The sequence below is a fragment of the Saccopteryx bilineata genome, chromosome 3 (assembly GCF_036850765.1).
Source record: "Saccopteryx bilineata isolate mSacBil1 chromosome 3, mSacBil1_pri_phased_curated, whole genome shotgun sequence".
Lineage (NCBI taxonomy): Eukaryota > Metazoa > Chordata > Mammalia > Chiroptera > Emballonuridae > Saccopteryx > Saccopteryx bilineata.
In genome coordinates, this window is record NC_089492.1 from 314,364,846 (window position 1) to 314,379,952 (window position 15,107).

At 47.9% G+C, this 15,107-nt stretch overlaps 1 protein-coding gene across 1 annotated transcript in view; it reads right to left on the minus strand.

Annotated features, from left to right (window-relative positions):
- IGSF23 (immunoglobulin superfamily member 23) overlaps window positions 1–12,544 on the minus strand; it is a 31,895-nt gene extending 19,351 nt beyond the window's left edge. The window contains exons 1-2 of the mRNA XM_066271863.1: window positions 12,387–12,544; window positions 5,578–5,916 (exon numbers count right to left, since the gene is read on the minus strand). Of these exons, the coding sequence (XP_066127960.1) occupies window positions 5,578–5,916; window positions 12,387–12,450 (403 nt within the window). The 5' untranslated portion in view covers window positions 12,451–12,544. The remainder of the gene's footprint in view (window positions 1–5,577; window positions 5,917–12,386) is intronic.
- Between the last annotated feature and the right edge of the window lie 2,563 nt (window positions 12,545–15,107).

The window sequence follows — 15,107 nt, forward strand, 5'->3', positions numbered from 1 at the left end:
CCACCGCTGAGCCAACCGGCCAGGGCCAACTGTATTCTTTTTAGTGTAGTCTTCATTTCAGATATTGTATTCTTTATTTCTGATTGGTTCTTTTTATGGTTCTTTTTCATGCTGTTGTAGTTCTCACTAAGTTCCTTGAGCATCCTTATAACTATTTTTTTTTTCAACTCTAGATCTCTTTTCCTTGAGATTTCTCCTGCTCTTCCATTTGGGACACATTTCTTTGTCTCTCCATTTTGGCTGCCTCTTTGTGTTTTCTTTTATGTACAGGAAGTCCCCAGGATACAAATGAGACAGGTTCTGTAGGTTTGTTCTTAAGTTGAATCTGTATGTAAGTTGGAACATGTACATTTACCTATTAAATGCAACTTCGGCATTTAACTTAGGTGTTTGTCTTAACATAGTATATATTTTTACCATTCTGTGCATATAAATACTTAAATATTTTCAAACCTACAGAACATATCTTGCTTGTAACCTGTCATCCGCCTGTATTAGGTAGATCTGCTATGACTCCCAGTCTTGGTTGGGTGACCTTATGTAGTAGGTGTCCTGTGGGACCCAGTGGCACAGTCTCCTTCATTAGCTGAGCTGGGTGTTCCACGAATGTCCCTTGTGTGGGTTTTGTTGGCCCTCCTATTGTAATTGAGTTTTGATGGCTATTGGCCCATTTGTGCATGGCACCGACCCTCAGGCTGGCTGACTGTGGGGGTCAACCCTGACCACAGTGTATGAGCTGCTGTGCAGTTGCTGACCACATGAAGTGGAATTTGCCTGAGCAGGGTCTGGTGCCTGCCAAGATCTCATTTTGGCTATGCTGCCTATAAATCTAATTGGGTCTTGTTCTGATGTTTTCTGGAGCTTGCCACTGGGTGTATTCATTCTGAGGCCTCTTGGAAGGGACTCTGATACAGGTCAATTCATATGCTGCCTATGACTGGCCCTAGGCTACAAAGCAATCCACAGTTTGTAGGTACTTCTGCTGGGCCTGCATGTGCACAGGAAGGACCAAGCTGAGCACCAAGGCTAGCTTTTACTAGCACCAGGCCTGGGGTCAGGTCAGCAAAAGTCCCAAGGTACTACCTTCTGGCTACCTGTTAGGCTCAGTCACTGAAAGCAAGCCTCTGGTAGTACTCAAGTTGCATGAGTAGGTTCTCAGTGAGTCACCAGGTAGGAGCAAATGGTGTTCCTACTTGGTGCTAGTGCTGGGTCTGAGGCCACTCAGAACATGTTCCAGAGAATACCAAGTCTAGCTGCCACCTGCTGGGTCCTCACACACCTTTGTGGTGGTGTGGGGTCTCAGGGAGTCATCAGGGTGAGGCCAGCAGAGTTTCACAGGCCCAAACAGACCAAGATTTGGCTGTATGAAGGGAGGGTTCTGCACTATTTAGGCGTGTGAGGGAAAAATGGCCCCTGTCCTAGAGCCACATAACTGTGGCTGTCCAAGATTCTGCTGGAAGGCCCAGCTCAACCGGGAGTTGGAAAGGAGGGCTAGTGGATCTCCCATGAGGTGAGGTACTGGTCAGACTTGGGGGGAAGCGAGGGGAGTGGTGACCCCCATCTTGGAGCCACACAACTCATTCCGTCCTGGATTCTGCCCAGAGCTTAGCAGCACAGAGCCACCAGAAGTTGGGAGGGTGGGGCTAGTGGATCTTGTGTGATGGGGAGGTGCCAGTCAGGTTCACAGGAAAGTGTATGTGTGTGTGGTGAGGGGGGGAGAATGGCCCCTGTATCAGAGCCACACAACTCAGTCACTGATAGCCCCCGAGTCTTCCCAGACCTTTCTACCCCAGTGTAGGCACTCTTTAGCAGGGTGCAAGCTCTGAAGGGCCAGGCAACAGGGAGTCCAGATGGTGGGGCTATTACATTCCCCATTGATGTTACAGGAGGGGAGTGGTTCAGCCACATCTGCAGTGTGGGAGAGTAACTCAACACAGGGGTCCTGGTGGCTCTCCCTTCAGTTCTCTCCCCAAAGCCACATACCCCAGTCTTTCTTCATGTGACTCTAGTCCATTCTGCCCTCCCTCTGCCAGATTCCAGGGTGAGAGGCTGTGAATAAGACTTTGTGTTGTCTGACCAGGTGGTGGCGCAGTGGATAGAGCATCAGACTGGGATGCAGAGGACCCAGGTTTGAAACCCCGAGGTCTCTGGCTTGAGCGTGGGCTCATTCAGCTTGAGCATGGGCTCATCAGCTTGAGTGCGGGGTTGCTGGCTTGAGCGTGGGATCATAGATATGACCCCATGGTTGCTGGCTTGAGCCCAAAGGTCACTGGCTTGAAGCCTAAAGTCACTAGCTTGAGCCCAAGGTTTCTGGTTTGAGCAAGGGATCACTCACTCTGCTGTAGCCCCCCACTCAAGGCACATATAAGAAAGCAATCAATGAACAACTAAGGTGCTGCAACAAAGAATTGATACTTCTCATCTCTATCCCTTCCTGTCTGTCTGTCCCTCTCTCTCTCTCTCTCTCTCTCTCTCTCTCTGACTCTCTGTCTTTCAAAAAAAAAAAAAGAAAAGAAAAGATTTTGTGTATTGGCCCTTTAAAAGGGCACTTGTGTCTCTAAAAGACTCCCTTTCTCCCTGCCAGAGAGAATCCCTGCTGATTTCACAGCCAGATGTTATATGGGCACCTCTTCCCATCTCTGGTGCTCTAGGATGGGGAGCATGGCGTGGGGTTGAGATCCCACACTTCTCAAGGAGAGCCTCTGCGGCTGAGATATCCCTCTGGAATCTCAGTCGACACACGTGGCTGTGGGACCAGCCCATTTTTCATCTCTGCTTTTTCTACCAGTCTTACTGTGGCTTTTTCTCAAGGCTAATTCTTCTTCTACAGGCCTGCCTCCACACCTTTTCTTGTGCAGGCTTCGAAACAGAAGGACTGGCATTCAAACCCCTGCTCTACCACTTACCAGCTGTGTGTCCTCTAAAAGGGGCTTCCCCTGTGTGTTTCAGTGTCCTCAGCTACAAGGTAGAGTCACAGTAGAACCTACCTCACAGGGCTGTTGTAGCTCTACCTTGTCTCCAATGGGTCAGTATCTTCTTTGGTTCTCTTATCTCCCTGCCTAGGACTCCAGCACCACCCAGGACAGAGAAGGCACTTAAACAGTGTTTTTGTTTTTGTTTTGTATTTTTCTGAAGCTGGAAACGGGGAGAGATAGTCAGACAGACTCCCGCATGCCCCTGACTGGGATCCACCCAGCACGCCCACCTGGGGCGATGCTCTGCCCACCAGGGGGTGATGCTCTGCCCCTCCGGGGCGTAGCTTTGCCACAACCAGGGCCACTCTAGCGCCTGGGGCAGAGGCCAAGGAGCCATCCCCAGCGCCCGGGCCATCTTTGCTCCAATGGAGCCTTGGCTGCGGGAGGGGAAGAGAGAGACAGAGAGGAAGGAGGGGGTGGGGTGGAGAAGCAAATGGGCGCTTCTCCTATGTGCCCTGGCCGGGAATCGAACCCGGGTCCCCCGCACGCCAGGCCGACGCTCTACCTCTGAGCCAACCGGCCAGGGCTTAAACAATCTTTGATGTGGACGTAACAATTAGCATTGGTAAATGACTTGTTGAATAAAGTTTAGGGCTCTTCCTGAGGCCTTCCAAAGCTTGCCCATCTATTGACCCCCATCTCTACCTCCCTCCCTCTGTCACCTCACAGAGCGCACACCCTCTACACTGTTCTATTCTCAACTTCTCATACTCCTCAAGCTCTCTCCTAGCCCCCGAGCCCTTAACCAACCTGTTCTCACTGCCTGGAACAACAACCTTCCATATCTATCAATCTTGTAGGCTAACCTTTCTTATCTTTAGATAGCATTTGCCATGTTACTTCTGCAGGGCAGATTTCTCTGACCCTAACCTTAGGATTACTCATGTCGTGTCTCTCTGCCCTGATAGATTGGGAATTCTGTGGTGGGAGGAACCAACTCTGTGCCATTCACTACTGAATTCCTCCTTCTCCAGGAAGCCCTCCAGACTCTTGGGAGGGGGTCATATGCCCTCTGGGTTCCCCTGTCCCAGCCTTGCCTACTCTAAGTCATCCTTGTCTGGGGACAGGTCTGTCTCCCCCAGTGGACAGTGAGCCCAGACCATCTCAGTCACTGTTATATTCCCAACACTGCCCAGCACAAGCCAGGTACAGTGCAGGTACTGATGGTTTGCTGAATTAGTGGGTAGCAATATGGTCATGCCCAGAGCCCTCCCACTCCATATCACTGCTCCAAGGGGATGAACATACCTTTACAGAAATAATTTTTTAAAAATAAATAATTAAGTTAAAATGATGCCATTAGGGTGGACTCTAATACAGTTTGACTGGTGTCCTCATACAGAACAACACCAGGGGTGTGCACACAGAACAAAGGCCATATGAGGAAACAGCAAGAGGGGTCCATCTGCAAGCCAAAGAGAGAGGCCATAAAGGAAACCAAACCTGCTGACACTTTGATCTTGGACTTCCAGCCTCCAAAACTGTAAGAAATAAATTTCTGCTGTTTAAGCCACCTGGTGTGTTGTATTTTGTTAGGCAGCCCTAGCGACTAACAATCTCTAAATTACCTTCTCAAGGGGATGGGTCTGGTTAGCCTTAGGGCTTTGTTTTTCTGGTTCAGGTATGAAAGTTCAAGTCCAGAGCTGAACAGCTCATAAAAAGATAGTTGAGGCCTGACCAGGCAGTGGCGCAGTGGATAGAGCGTTGGACTGGGATGCCGACCACCCAGGTTCGAGACCCCGAGGTCACCAGCTTGAGCGCGGGCTCATCTGGTTTGAGCAAAGCTCACCAGCTTGGACCCAAGGTCGCTGGCTCGAGCAAGGGGTCGCTCGGTCTGCTGAAGGCCCGCGGTCAAGGCACATATGAGAAAGCAATCAATGAACAACTAAGGTGTCGCAATGCACAACGAAAAACTAATGATTGATGCTTCTCATCTCTCCGTTCCTGTCTGTCTGTCCTGTCTATCCCTCTTTCTGACTCTCTCTATCTCTGTAAAAAAAAGAGAGAGAGAGAGAGAGTTGAGTTTGAAGGCTCCCACCAGAGACCTGTGCACTTCCCCAAATGAAGATGAATAAATATCTGTTGGAAAGTATGACAGATGAAAAAAATGATCACAGCACTTTGCATCTCCTCTCTTCAAGAGGTGAAGTTTATTTCCCTCCTATTGAAACTGGACCAGTCATGTGACTTGCTCTGGCCAATAACAGATGGCGGAAGTGATGGCATGCCCAGTTCTGAGTCTGGGCCTCACGAGGCCTTGCAGCTTCCACTCTCGTTTCTGTTCCATTGCCGAGAGAAGAAGCCCAGCCTAGCCTGCTGGAGGAGGAGAGGCTGTGTGGCCCAATAACCCATGTTGTCCCAGCCACCAGGCAGGTCAATACCAGACATATGCCACCCTGAACCAGTCAGTGCCCAGGCACTCCCTGGCTGACCCCAGACGCATGAGTGAGACTGGAACTGTCCAGAAGAATCGTGAGCCGAAGAAATGGATGCTATTTTAAGTTTTGGGGAGCTTGTTAGGGAGCAAGTGACTAGCACAGAACGGGTTCTGATGGGCCCAGCTGACTAAGAACTCTGTCTCCCGCTGTGGTGGCTCACTCACCTTTGTCGCGTATCTGCTCTGTCACACTCCTGCTTCCCCTGCTGGTTTCCAGCACCACAGCGTCGCTGCCCAAGTCTTGAGCTGTCACATTTCTGATGACCAGGCTGCGGTGGGTGTCCAGCATCTGGCCAGTGTCACTGGGCCCTGGGAGGCCCTCAGGGGAGAAGACCATGGCTTCTGCCCGGGCCTCGTGCCCTCGGAACCAAGAAGTGGAGAGAACGCCATCAAGGTTGCTGGGGGTAGGAAGATGAGCACTGGCCCCTTCGGTCACTAGGTCTGGAGACACAGAGGAGGGCAGCTCTGAGGAGGCCGAGCAGATGCAGGATGCGAGCAGGGTGCCTGGGGGAGGCGGGGAGGAGAGGAGAGAGAAGGGGAGGCCTGTGGGACCCAAGGCAAGACGCTGCCCCGAGAAGCCCGTCCCTAGCAGGTGAGAATGAGCGTGTCACCTCAAGAACTGATGATAACAGTGATTATGATAAAAAACATTATAGAAATAGCCTGGCCAGGCGGTGGTGCAGTGGATAGAGTGTCAGTCTGGGATGCTGAGAACCCAGGTTCAAAACCCCAAGGTCATGGACTTGAGTGCAGGTTCGCCAGCCTGAGCACAGGGTCGCTGTCTTGAGCTTGGGATCATAGACATGACCTCATGGTAGCTGGCTTGAAGCCCAAGGTCACTCACTGGCTTGAGCAAGGGGTCACTGGCTCAACTGGAGCCCGCCAGTTGAGGCACCTATGAGAAGCAATCAGTGAACAACTGAAGTGCCACAACTGCAAGTTGATGCCTCTCCTCTCACTCCTTACTGTCTATTGTGTCTCTCTTGCCCCCCCCTTCAAATTGTAGAAATAAAAGGGAACATTCATTGAGTACGTCCTATAGCCAGAATCTGTTCTAAGCACAGAACATGTATTACCTCACTCCTTATCCATGGGCCCCACAAAGCACACATTACCCTGGGCGGTCAGGTCCGCTCTCTGACCTTCCCTGCTCTGTTGTGCTCCCTGAAGGGCTGGCTTCTCTGAGCTCCACTCTTGGGGTCTCCTGGCCTTTTGCTTCTGCCAATGGCAGTGACATTGAGGTTACTGGTCCCACAGCTCCCTCCCTGCTCCAGCAGCACAGGTTGGCTGTGTCCCTCTAAAGCTCCTATTGGCGACCATCTCCATAGACCAATCTCCTCTGGTTTTGGGGTCCACTTTCCCTCTTACAGCTTCTATCCCCCAAGGGAGGTAACAGCTTCCCACTGTTGCTAAGCCCTGGGTGCTGCACAATCCCTTGTCGCTTTATCTACGGCATATCCTGCCTACACCTCTGCAAACTGTCCCTTTATCAAACCCCCCTTATGACTTTGGAGTTGACCATTTCCTTCTTGCCTCAACCCTTATGAAGAAACAAAGATTCAGAGAATTTAAGACATTTTTCCAAGATGTCATAGGTGGTAAACAGCACCTATTAGAAGTCAAAATTCTCAACCACTAAACTATATTGTCAAATGTGTCCCTGCCCCGGTTTCGCTCACTTCCTCTCATTAATCTCAGTTTTGCTTAGAGACTGGAGTCTGGCTCCAGACCCTACACACTCATCCACCCCACTCTTCTGCCCGGTACTGCAAAGGTGACTCTTGCAGTAAGAATTCAAGCTCCAGCTAGAAAAGACTAAACTGTTTGGTATACAAATAAAAAGAAACTTCTGTAAAGGTTTAAAAAAAAAAATCCTACCACTTGCAGATCCAAAAAATCAAAAACAAAAAACCAATGATGTACCAAGAAAAATAATTTGCAACTGATAGCACAAAGAACTCATTTCACTAATCTATAAGGACTGCTTAGATGTCCATAAGAAAAATATCAACAACCTAACAAAAGTATACTAAAGACCGGGGTAGGCGGTTCCTAGAAAAAAATTGCAATGTCCCTTGACAGAGGGGAAATGTTCAGCTGTGTTCACAGCAGGAGAGATGGAAATTAAAATAGACAGAGATAGTACTTTGCGCCTAGCAGATTAATAAAGGTTCAAAAATTGTGCTGGTGAGCAGAATCGGATTAAGGTCAATTGAGGGCCCTGGAGCAGAAGAAAATATTGGGCCCCTTAAAAAAAAGAGATAGGGAAAATAAAAATACATGTTAACCATATTTTAAAATAAATAAAAAATATTATGTACTATTAATGTTAAAATTGCACATATGAAACCAAACTTGGTGTCATTAGAAAAAAGTATAAAGTTGGGGTTTTGCGGGGCCCTTCAGAAGTCGGGGCCCACGGTGTGCACCCGGTGCAGCCGCCGTTTAAATCCGCCTTTGCTGGTGAGGCTGAGGGGACAGGAAACTTACACATTGCTGCCCATGCAAAGGGCAGTCCAGCCAAGTCTTTCAAGATTAAGTATTCCCATACCTAATGCTTGCAAAATGCTTAGAGCAGTGTACTGATAAGATGACTGTCAGATAAATGCTTGACATTATAATAATAATTTTCATCATTATTATTATTCTTGCCTCTGCAATCACAAGTACTGGGTGCATTACAAATGTACTTTTTAAATATAAAAAAGTCATAAAATAAGTGGTTATATTTTAAGGATCAGAAATACCCACTTACAGAACAAATGTTAAACATCAGCTCTCTTCCTGGTAAATAAATGAGGATAATGGCTCCCAGGACAGGTGGCAACATCAGATACTAATGTGCTGTGCCTGGTGGGTGGGAGGGGGAGGTCTTAGAAGGCAGGTCCAGCTGATCAGCCGACATCGGTGCTGGCTGAGTGCCAGGGACTGTGCCAAATTCTCCCAACCATGATCTCAGTGAGCCCCTCATCAACTGAGGTTGGTTCTGGTCTGGTTTACAAGCAGGGAAACTGAGGCACAGTAAGCTTGAATCTCAGACCAAACAAAGGCCATAGTGGAGTGTTGGGAGCTGTCTTACCATATAGTCTTCTGGGGAGCTCTTACTCTCTACTTTCATTGATTTTACCTCTTAGTTGGCAGCTGGTGTAACTCATCTACTCCCCTGCTCATAAACCTTCCATGGCTCCCTAGTGCCCTCGGGACACAGCGCAGACTCCTTCACCTGTCACCCCTGCTATATCTCTGCGCTCTACTCGCCATTCTTCCCTCATTCTCCGCATCAGTCAGACTGATCTCTCTGCGCAGTGCTCTCCTCCAGGCTGCTGCCCATGCCGTTCCCTCCCCTTAGAATGCTGTTCCCCCTAACTCTTTTTCTAGCTGTGATCCAAGTTTCAGCTCAGGCATCATCTCTCCTGAAGTCTTTCCTGACCCTCTGGTGTGCTTGGTACTGGATGCTACAGTGAGGTCCCTGTTTGGGCAGGGACCTCAACTGACTTGATTGAATGATGGAAGCTCTTGCCACAAAGTGACAGGAATAGGGTCTTATACCCAAGTACCTACTCAGGGCTTTGCTTTCCTATCATGATGAGTAAAATTTGCATTCTTAGGCTTTTATGAAACAAAGAGCACAGGGATGCCATTTGCGTAACTGATGTCCTATCTTTCTGAGGCCATATTTTGATTCTGACAGCTTTGAAAGGTCCCTGCTTGGCCACCATCTCCCCAGCTTCAGGCCTGAGCCTGCTGGGTCTCCCTCCCCACACCATTCCTGCCCCACCCCCTTATGGGCCATTACTGTCTGCGACAGCTGTGTTTTCCCTCTGGACTGTGAGCCCCAGGAGGGTGGAGCTGGGACTGTCTTGGTCACTGCTGGGTCCCCAGCACCACCCAGCACGGGCTAGGCACAGAACAGTGTTTGTTGAGTAAGTGACCAAAGGGGCCTATTTCAGGTCCTGCAGTCTGCATTCTGGAATCAAGTTCTGAATGTTACAGAGTTGCAGGTACCTGGTGAATCAGGGAGTGTCCCCAAGGCATCTTAAGGAGAAGATCTGTCATCTTAGCAACTCCTAGTCCAGCTAATGCAGAATCATGGTTTCATTTGTAGACTCTGAGGCCTCTAGACCTGGGTTCATAACTCCAACTCTGCCATGTATTATTTCTGGGCTCTGAGCCTCAGTTTCCCCACTTATCAAGGAGGGTGGTTGATAGTAACCATTTCACAGAAGTGCCCGAGAGTCAATGAGATCATGAATTTTCAGGGCTGAGAACAGTCTAACTTTGGTGTTTTTTATATAAATTATATTAATAAACAAAATATTAATACATTTATTTATTATTACTATATTATGGTATAATTATATTTATTACATATAATATACAATTATATACAATAATGTATATAATTATATACTGTATTTATATATAATAAAATTACTATATAAAAACGGTGGGCAAACGTAAGTTTATACATAGTTCTGAGTTCACAAAACTCAGTTTATTCTTTTATTATTATTTATTAATTACTGTATTATTTTCCATACAAACAACTATAAACTAACTTTTGCCCCACCCTGTATATCAGTGGTCCCCATCCCCCGGGCCACAGACCGATACCGGTCCGTGGGCCATTTGGTACCAGTCTGCAGAGAAAAAAATAAATACCTTACATTATTTCCATTTTATTTATATTTAAGTCTGAACAATGTTTTATTTTTTAAAAATGACCAGATTCCCTCTGTTACATCCGTCTAAGACTCACTCCTGACGCTTGTCTCGGTCACGTGATACATTTATCCGTCCCACCCTAAAGGCCAGTCTATGAAAATATTTTCTGACATTAAACTGGTCTGTGGCCCAAAAAAGGTTGGGGACCACTGGTGTATATTATATAATTATATAAATAAATGCATAGTTTTAAGCATGTCAGATGAAGGATGGCATTTCATAGCTGGAACCATAGAGATGATTCCAGAACCCTTACTTTACAGGAGCATGGTTATTTTATTTCATCTCTAACCTTTCATCAAATGAGAACCTCTATTCAATTGTTCCCAGTTTGCATCAGGGACACTCCCTGAACTACGGAATGCAGCACAGGGAATATAGTCAGTAATACTGTAAACTTTGGATGGGGCCAGGTGGGTACTGGAAACCTCAGGTGGAGCATGTTGTAAAGCAGGGGTCCCCAAACTTTTTACACAGGGGGCCAGTTCACTGTCTCTCAGACCGTTGGAGGGCCAGACTATAAAAAAAAACTATGCACAAATTCCTATGCACACTGCACATATCTTATTTCAAAGTAAAAAAACAAAACGGGAATAAATACAATATTTAAAATAAAGAACAAGTAAATTTAAATCAACAAACTGACCAATATTTCAATGGGAACTATGCTCCTCTCACTGACCACCAATGAAAGAGGTACCCTTCCAGAAGTGCGGCGGGGGCCGGATAAATGGCCTCAGGGGGCCGCATGTGGCCCGCAGGCCATAGTTTGGGGACCCCTGTTGTAAAGTATATGACTGTCTAACCACTGAGCATACACCTGAAACTAACACAAAATAATATGGAAAAAAACTAAAAGATCTCATGGAGAAGGGGAGGCACAGACCGAGGCCTCCCAGGGGAGAGCAGAGAATGCGCGAGTCCTTCACCTCCCCCGGCCAAGTGAGGGCAGCTGCAAGGGAACCACTTAGAGAAACAGGGAAGTGTCCTGCGGAGCTTGGGGGAACTTTGACCCCTAAGTCTCCCGGTGAGGAATGGCGTGGAAGAGGCCTGTGGGGGCGGAGGAAATAGAGGGCATGGCCACACCTCCAACATTTGAGGTAACAACAAAGATCTTCACTTTTCCACGAGCCAGTGACGGTGCCTCGGTGCCTTGAAGGGGGCCAGCTGGAGGCTGTTCTTGCAAAGATCCTCAGGGATCAGGGCCTGCTGACATGTGACCTCAGTAGAAAGGCTGGCGGGAAGCCTCCAGCGGGCCACTTCCTGGAAGCCTTACAGACACATTCTCCAGAGCCAAGTGTACCCTAGGACCTCCAATCTAGAGAGATCCAGCAACAGTGCCTCAGCCACAAAATGCTTGTCCCCACCTTCCAACTGTAGCAGCCAAGCAGAAACTTTCCTGCCCCCTTTCTTGCCTCCCTCCCCTTTGAATATGACCCTAGGTGTTGGGGACAGGGGTCTCGGACTACAGCTTTGGGCCAGGAGAAAAGACAGAGAGAGACAGACATATGAGGCCCATAATACCCCATCACATCCTCACTACATCCTGACACAGGCCTGACTGGGGACGAGGGGAAACTTCAAATTGGGTAAAGTTTGGGGTTTTGAAATTAGAACTGGACTTTTTAAGATCTGAAACTGGAAGCAAATCCTTTGTGATCAGAGAGGCTGATGTGTGTGGTCTCTGGAACGTGTGATCTCCACAGTCAGACCTTTTGGGTTCAAAGACTCTTTCTGACACTTCTAAGCTGTGTGTGGGCCAGGAAGGGCACATAACCTCTCTGTGCCTCGGTTTCCCCCTCTGTGAAAGGAGATCATGTAGTCTTTGCCTCAGGGGCTTAAGGATTAACTGTTACTATGTGAAAGCACTTAGATCAGGCTGGCATGTAAAAACAGTCACAATGGTTGTTGTTCTTTTATTATTGTTACTATTACTATTTTAAAATCATGACTGGGCAAGAATAGCTGGGTGACACAGAGTGAGCTTGTAGAAAGGGGCTGAGGTGGGGTCCTGAATTCTGATTCTGTCCTTGCGAGCCATGTGGTCTTGGGCAGGTAGCCCCGGCCCTGTCTGAGTCTCTTTCCTCCTTCATGAGAGGGGTCAATAGCAGGGTGCCTGTGCGACAATGGGCTTTAAACTGCCGGGAGCCGCAAAGCTGAGTGGAGCGACTCTAACCTGGATAGCAACTCTCCGAGGGGTGTCCTTCCCTTGTCCCCAGCCATGCGGGTGGAATCCCTGCCTCACGCACCTGTTAGAAGCAGTCTCCTCCAGGCAGGGCTGAGGTTGGAACAGGCATTCCGGGGGCACCTCATGATGAGTTGTGTCCAGGGTCCACAGACAGAAAGTCGCCCTGTCAGGAATGGGGTGTGCTAGGTAGCCCAGCCAGGTACTCAGCCTTGGCTCCACCCCCGCGCTAGCCCCGCCCTTGCATGGGCCATACACCCACTCTGCCCACTCCGCCCACTCCGCCCCAGCCCGAGCCTTCAACTTTTAGTTATAGACAGTCATATACTTTACAACGTGCTCCACCTGCGGTTTTCAGTACCCACCTGGCCCCATCCAAAGTTTTTACAGTATTACTGACTATATTCCCTGTGCTGCATATAGGAAGCCACCTCCAGGCCTGTACTCTTCTCTAGCAGGGGTTCGGTGGTCGTGGTGGATGGGAAGCAGGCTGGGGGAGAGGGTCCCAGGGAAGGGGCTCTGGGGTTTGGCCACCCTCTCCCTCTGCACCCTCCCTCCAGGCTGGGAGAGTAATTAGAGCGGAGGGTGGGGCAGAATTGCCATCATGTCAGAGCTGAGAAATGGCCAAAGCTCATTAACTAGGAGGTGGTGTGGCCTTGTGCTGGCCTCCTGGCATTGAACTAGACTCTGTGACTATCAGCGCTGATCCTTGGTTTTCCTCTTGTAAAACCCAGATATTGATTCTAGTGCCTACCCCAGAGTCAGAGGGGCCCACCGACATCAAATACTCAACAGAATGCCTGGCAGATAGAAGGTACTTAGTGAATGGTGGTATTTATTGAAATAATGCTAATTACTATCATTGGTCCTCAGAATGCCCTGGAGACATGTTCAGAAGCCCTGTTTCAAGGTCTTACTCATACTATATCCTGCATTTTGGATTCTGGAAGGATAAGCCACAAAGGCTCCTTTTGTCCTTTGTTCCTCCAAGCCCACTCTTGCCCCCTCAAATTAACAATTGGATTGCTCAAATTAATGGCTGGTGTTTACTGAACACCTCTGTATGCCAGGCACAGCACCAGCCCTTTAAATGTCCTTGTCTAATTGAATCCTCATAGCAACCTTGAGGGATCGGTATGATCATCCTCATTTTCCAGTGGTACAGAGACTAAATCACTCACCTAACATCACACAGCTATTCATGGTGGCTTTTGTCAGTTCTTGGAAAAAGCCACCTCAGGGCATTAGCACTTGCTGCTCCCTCTCCTTAGAGCCTCACACAAATCATCTCATGGCTGATTGCACCTCATTATTCTAGTCTCAAATCATCCCTAAAGCCTTCCCTCAGGCTTGCTGCAGTCAAGCTCCCAGCTTCTAGCTAGCAAGACATACTCTTTTATTTTATTTTTTACAACGTTTAGTACTATCTGAACTTCTTTCTCTCTTTGTCCACATGTTTATTATCTCTCTCCCCTCCCCCATGGCCATCTCCCTAACTAGAATGTCAGATCCAGGAAGGTAGGGATTTGGTCGGTTCCCAGGTGTGTCTCCAGTGTCTAGAACAGTAAGTACCTGGCACACCGTAAGTGCTCAATAAATATTTTTCTAGTGAATGAATAAATGAGTATAATGAGACAATTGAGAAAGGAATGCAGATCTGACTCAGAGGCTCATGGTTTTCCTTCCCAGATAGGTCCAGGTTGCACCCTGGACCAAAGTTTCACCCATGAGTCTCTAAAAATAGTCCTTATCAAGTGACTTGGTTATGTCTTTATTGGCATTAGCAGTACTGCCTCTTCTTTGATTTTGCCTCTGCTGGGGCGACTAGTCAGGCCAGGGGACCACTGATGTGTGACAAGCAAATATTTGCAATGCAATTATCAACCATCATATGGATGGGGACTCTGTGGTTTCTGCTAATCCAGCATTCGTTCTTTTTTATCTGGCTAACAGTCCCTGCAGCTTCCCTTGAAAAACAAGCCTCCTCATGGTTCCAGGAAAGTGAGGAACTGGGCCTGGCCAATCAGAGCACTTCATCCTTCAACCACAGTGATTCAGCGAGGGCTAGACATGTGACCCAAGCCTGGCCAATCAGAGCATTTCAACCCTGCACTCCAATGATTGCTTGAGAGCTGGGCACACCACCCAAGGCGGGCCAAGGAGGAGCAATCTGAAGATTTTTATTAGAATTCTGGGGGATAAAGCATTATCTTTCTGCTGGGTTTGCTAAGTTAAAGGGATCTAAGTGTGAAGCTGCCGAGGGCCATCTTTCTGCCATGAATAGAGAGGCTGCCAACACATAAGAAAGAGAATCAGTAGATGGTCAGAGATTTCTGATGACATAATTGAAACACCTGGATCCAGCTGGTTTCATCCTTCAGATTTGGTGTTACGTGGGTCTGTATATTCCCATCGACCTGACCAGAACGGTTTGACTTGGGCTTCAGTTATTTGCCTCCCAAAGTAACTTTGATAGAAAGGAAAGGTGAAAAACGGAGTTTTGAGAGTATGTGACTTGAGATCTAGCCAACACTGAAGATGGGTAAGGAAAGGCCTTGGGGAGATGTTTAAACTGACCCTAGGGGAGAAGGAGGATTTAGCAGGTTGATGTTTCCAAAACCTTTTTCACACCACATCCTAATGCCTTCCATATGCACACCCCACCTACCTTTTATTTAATTACATACTATTTGTCTTTAATAGACTTGATGATGACTCATTTAGAATAAGCTTAACTCAATTTTTAAAAAAATAACACCTGCAAAATTATATATTAATATGCTAA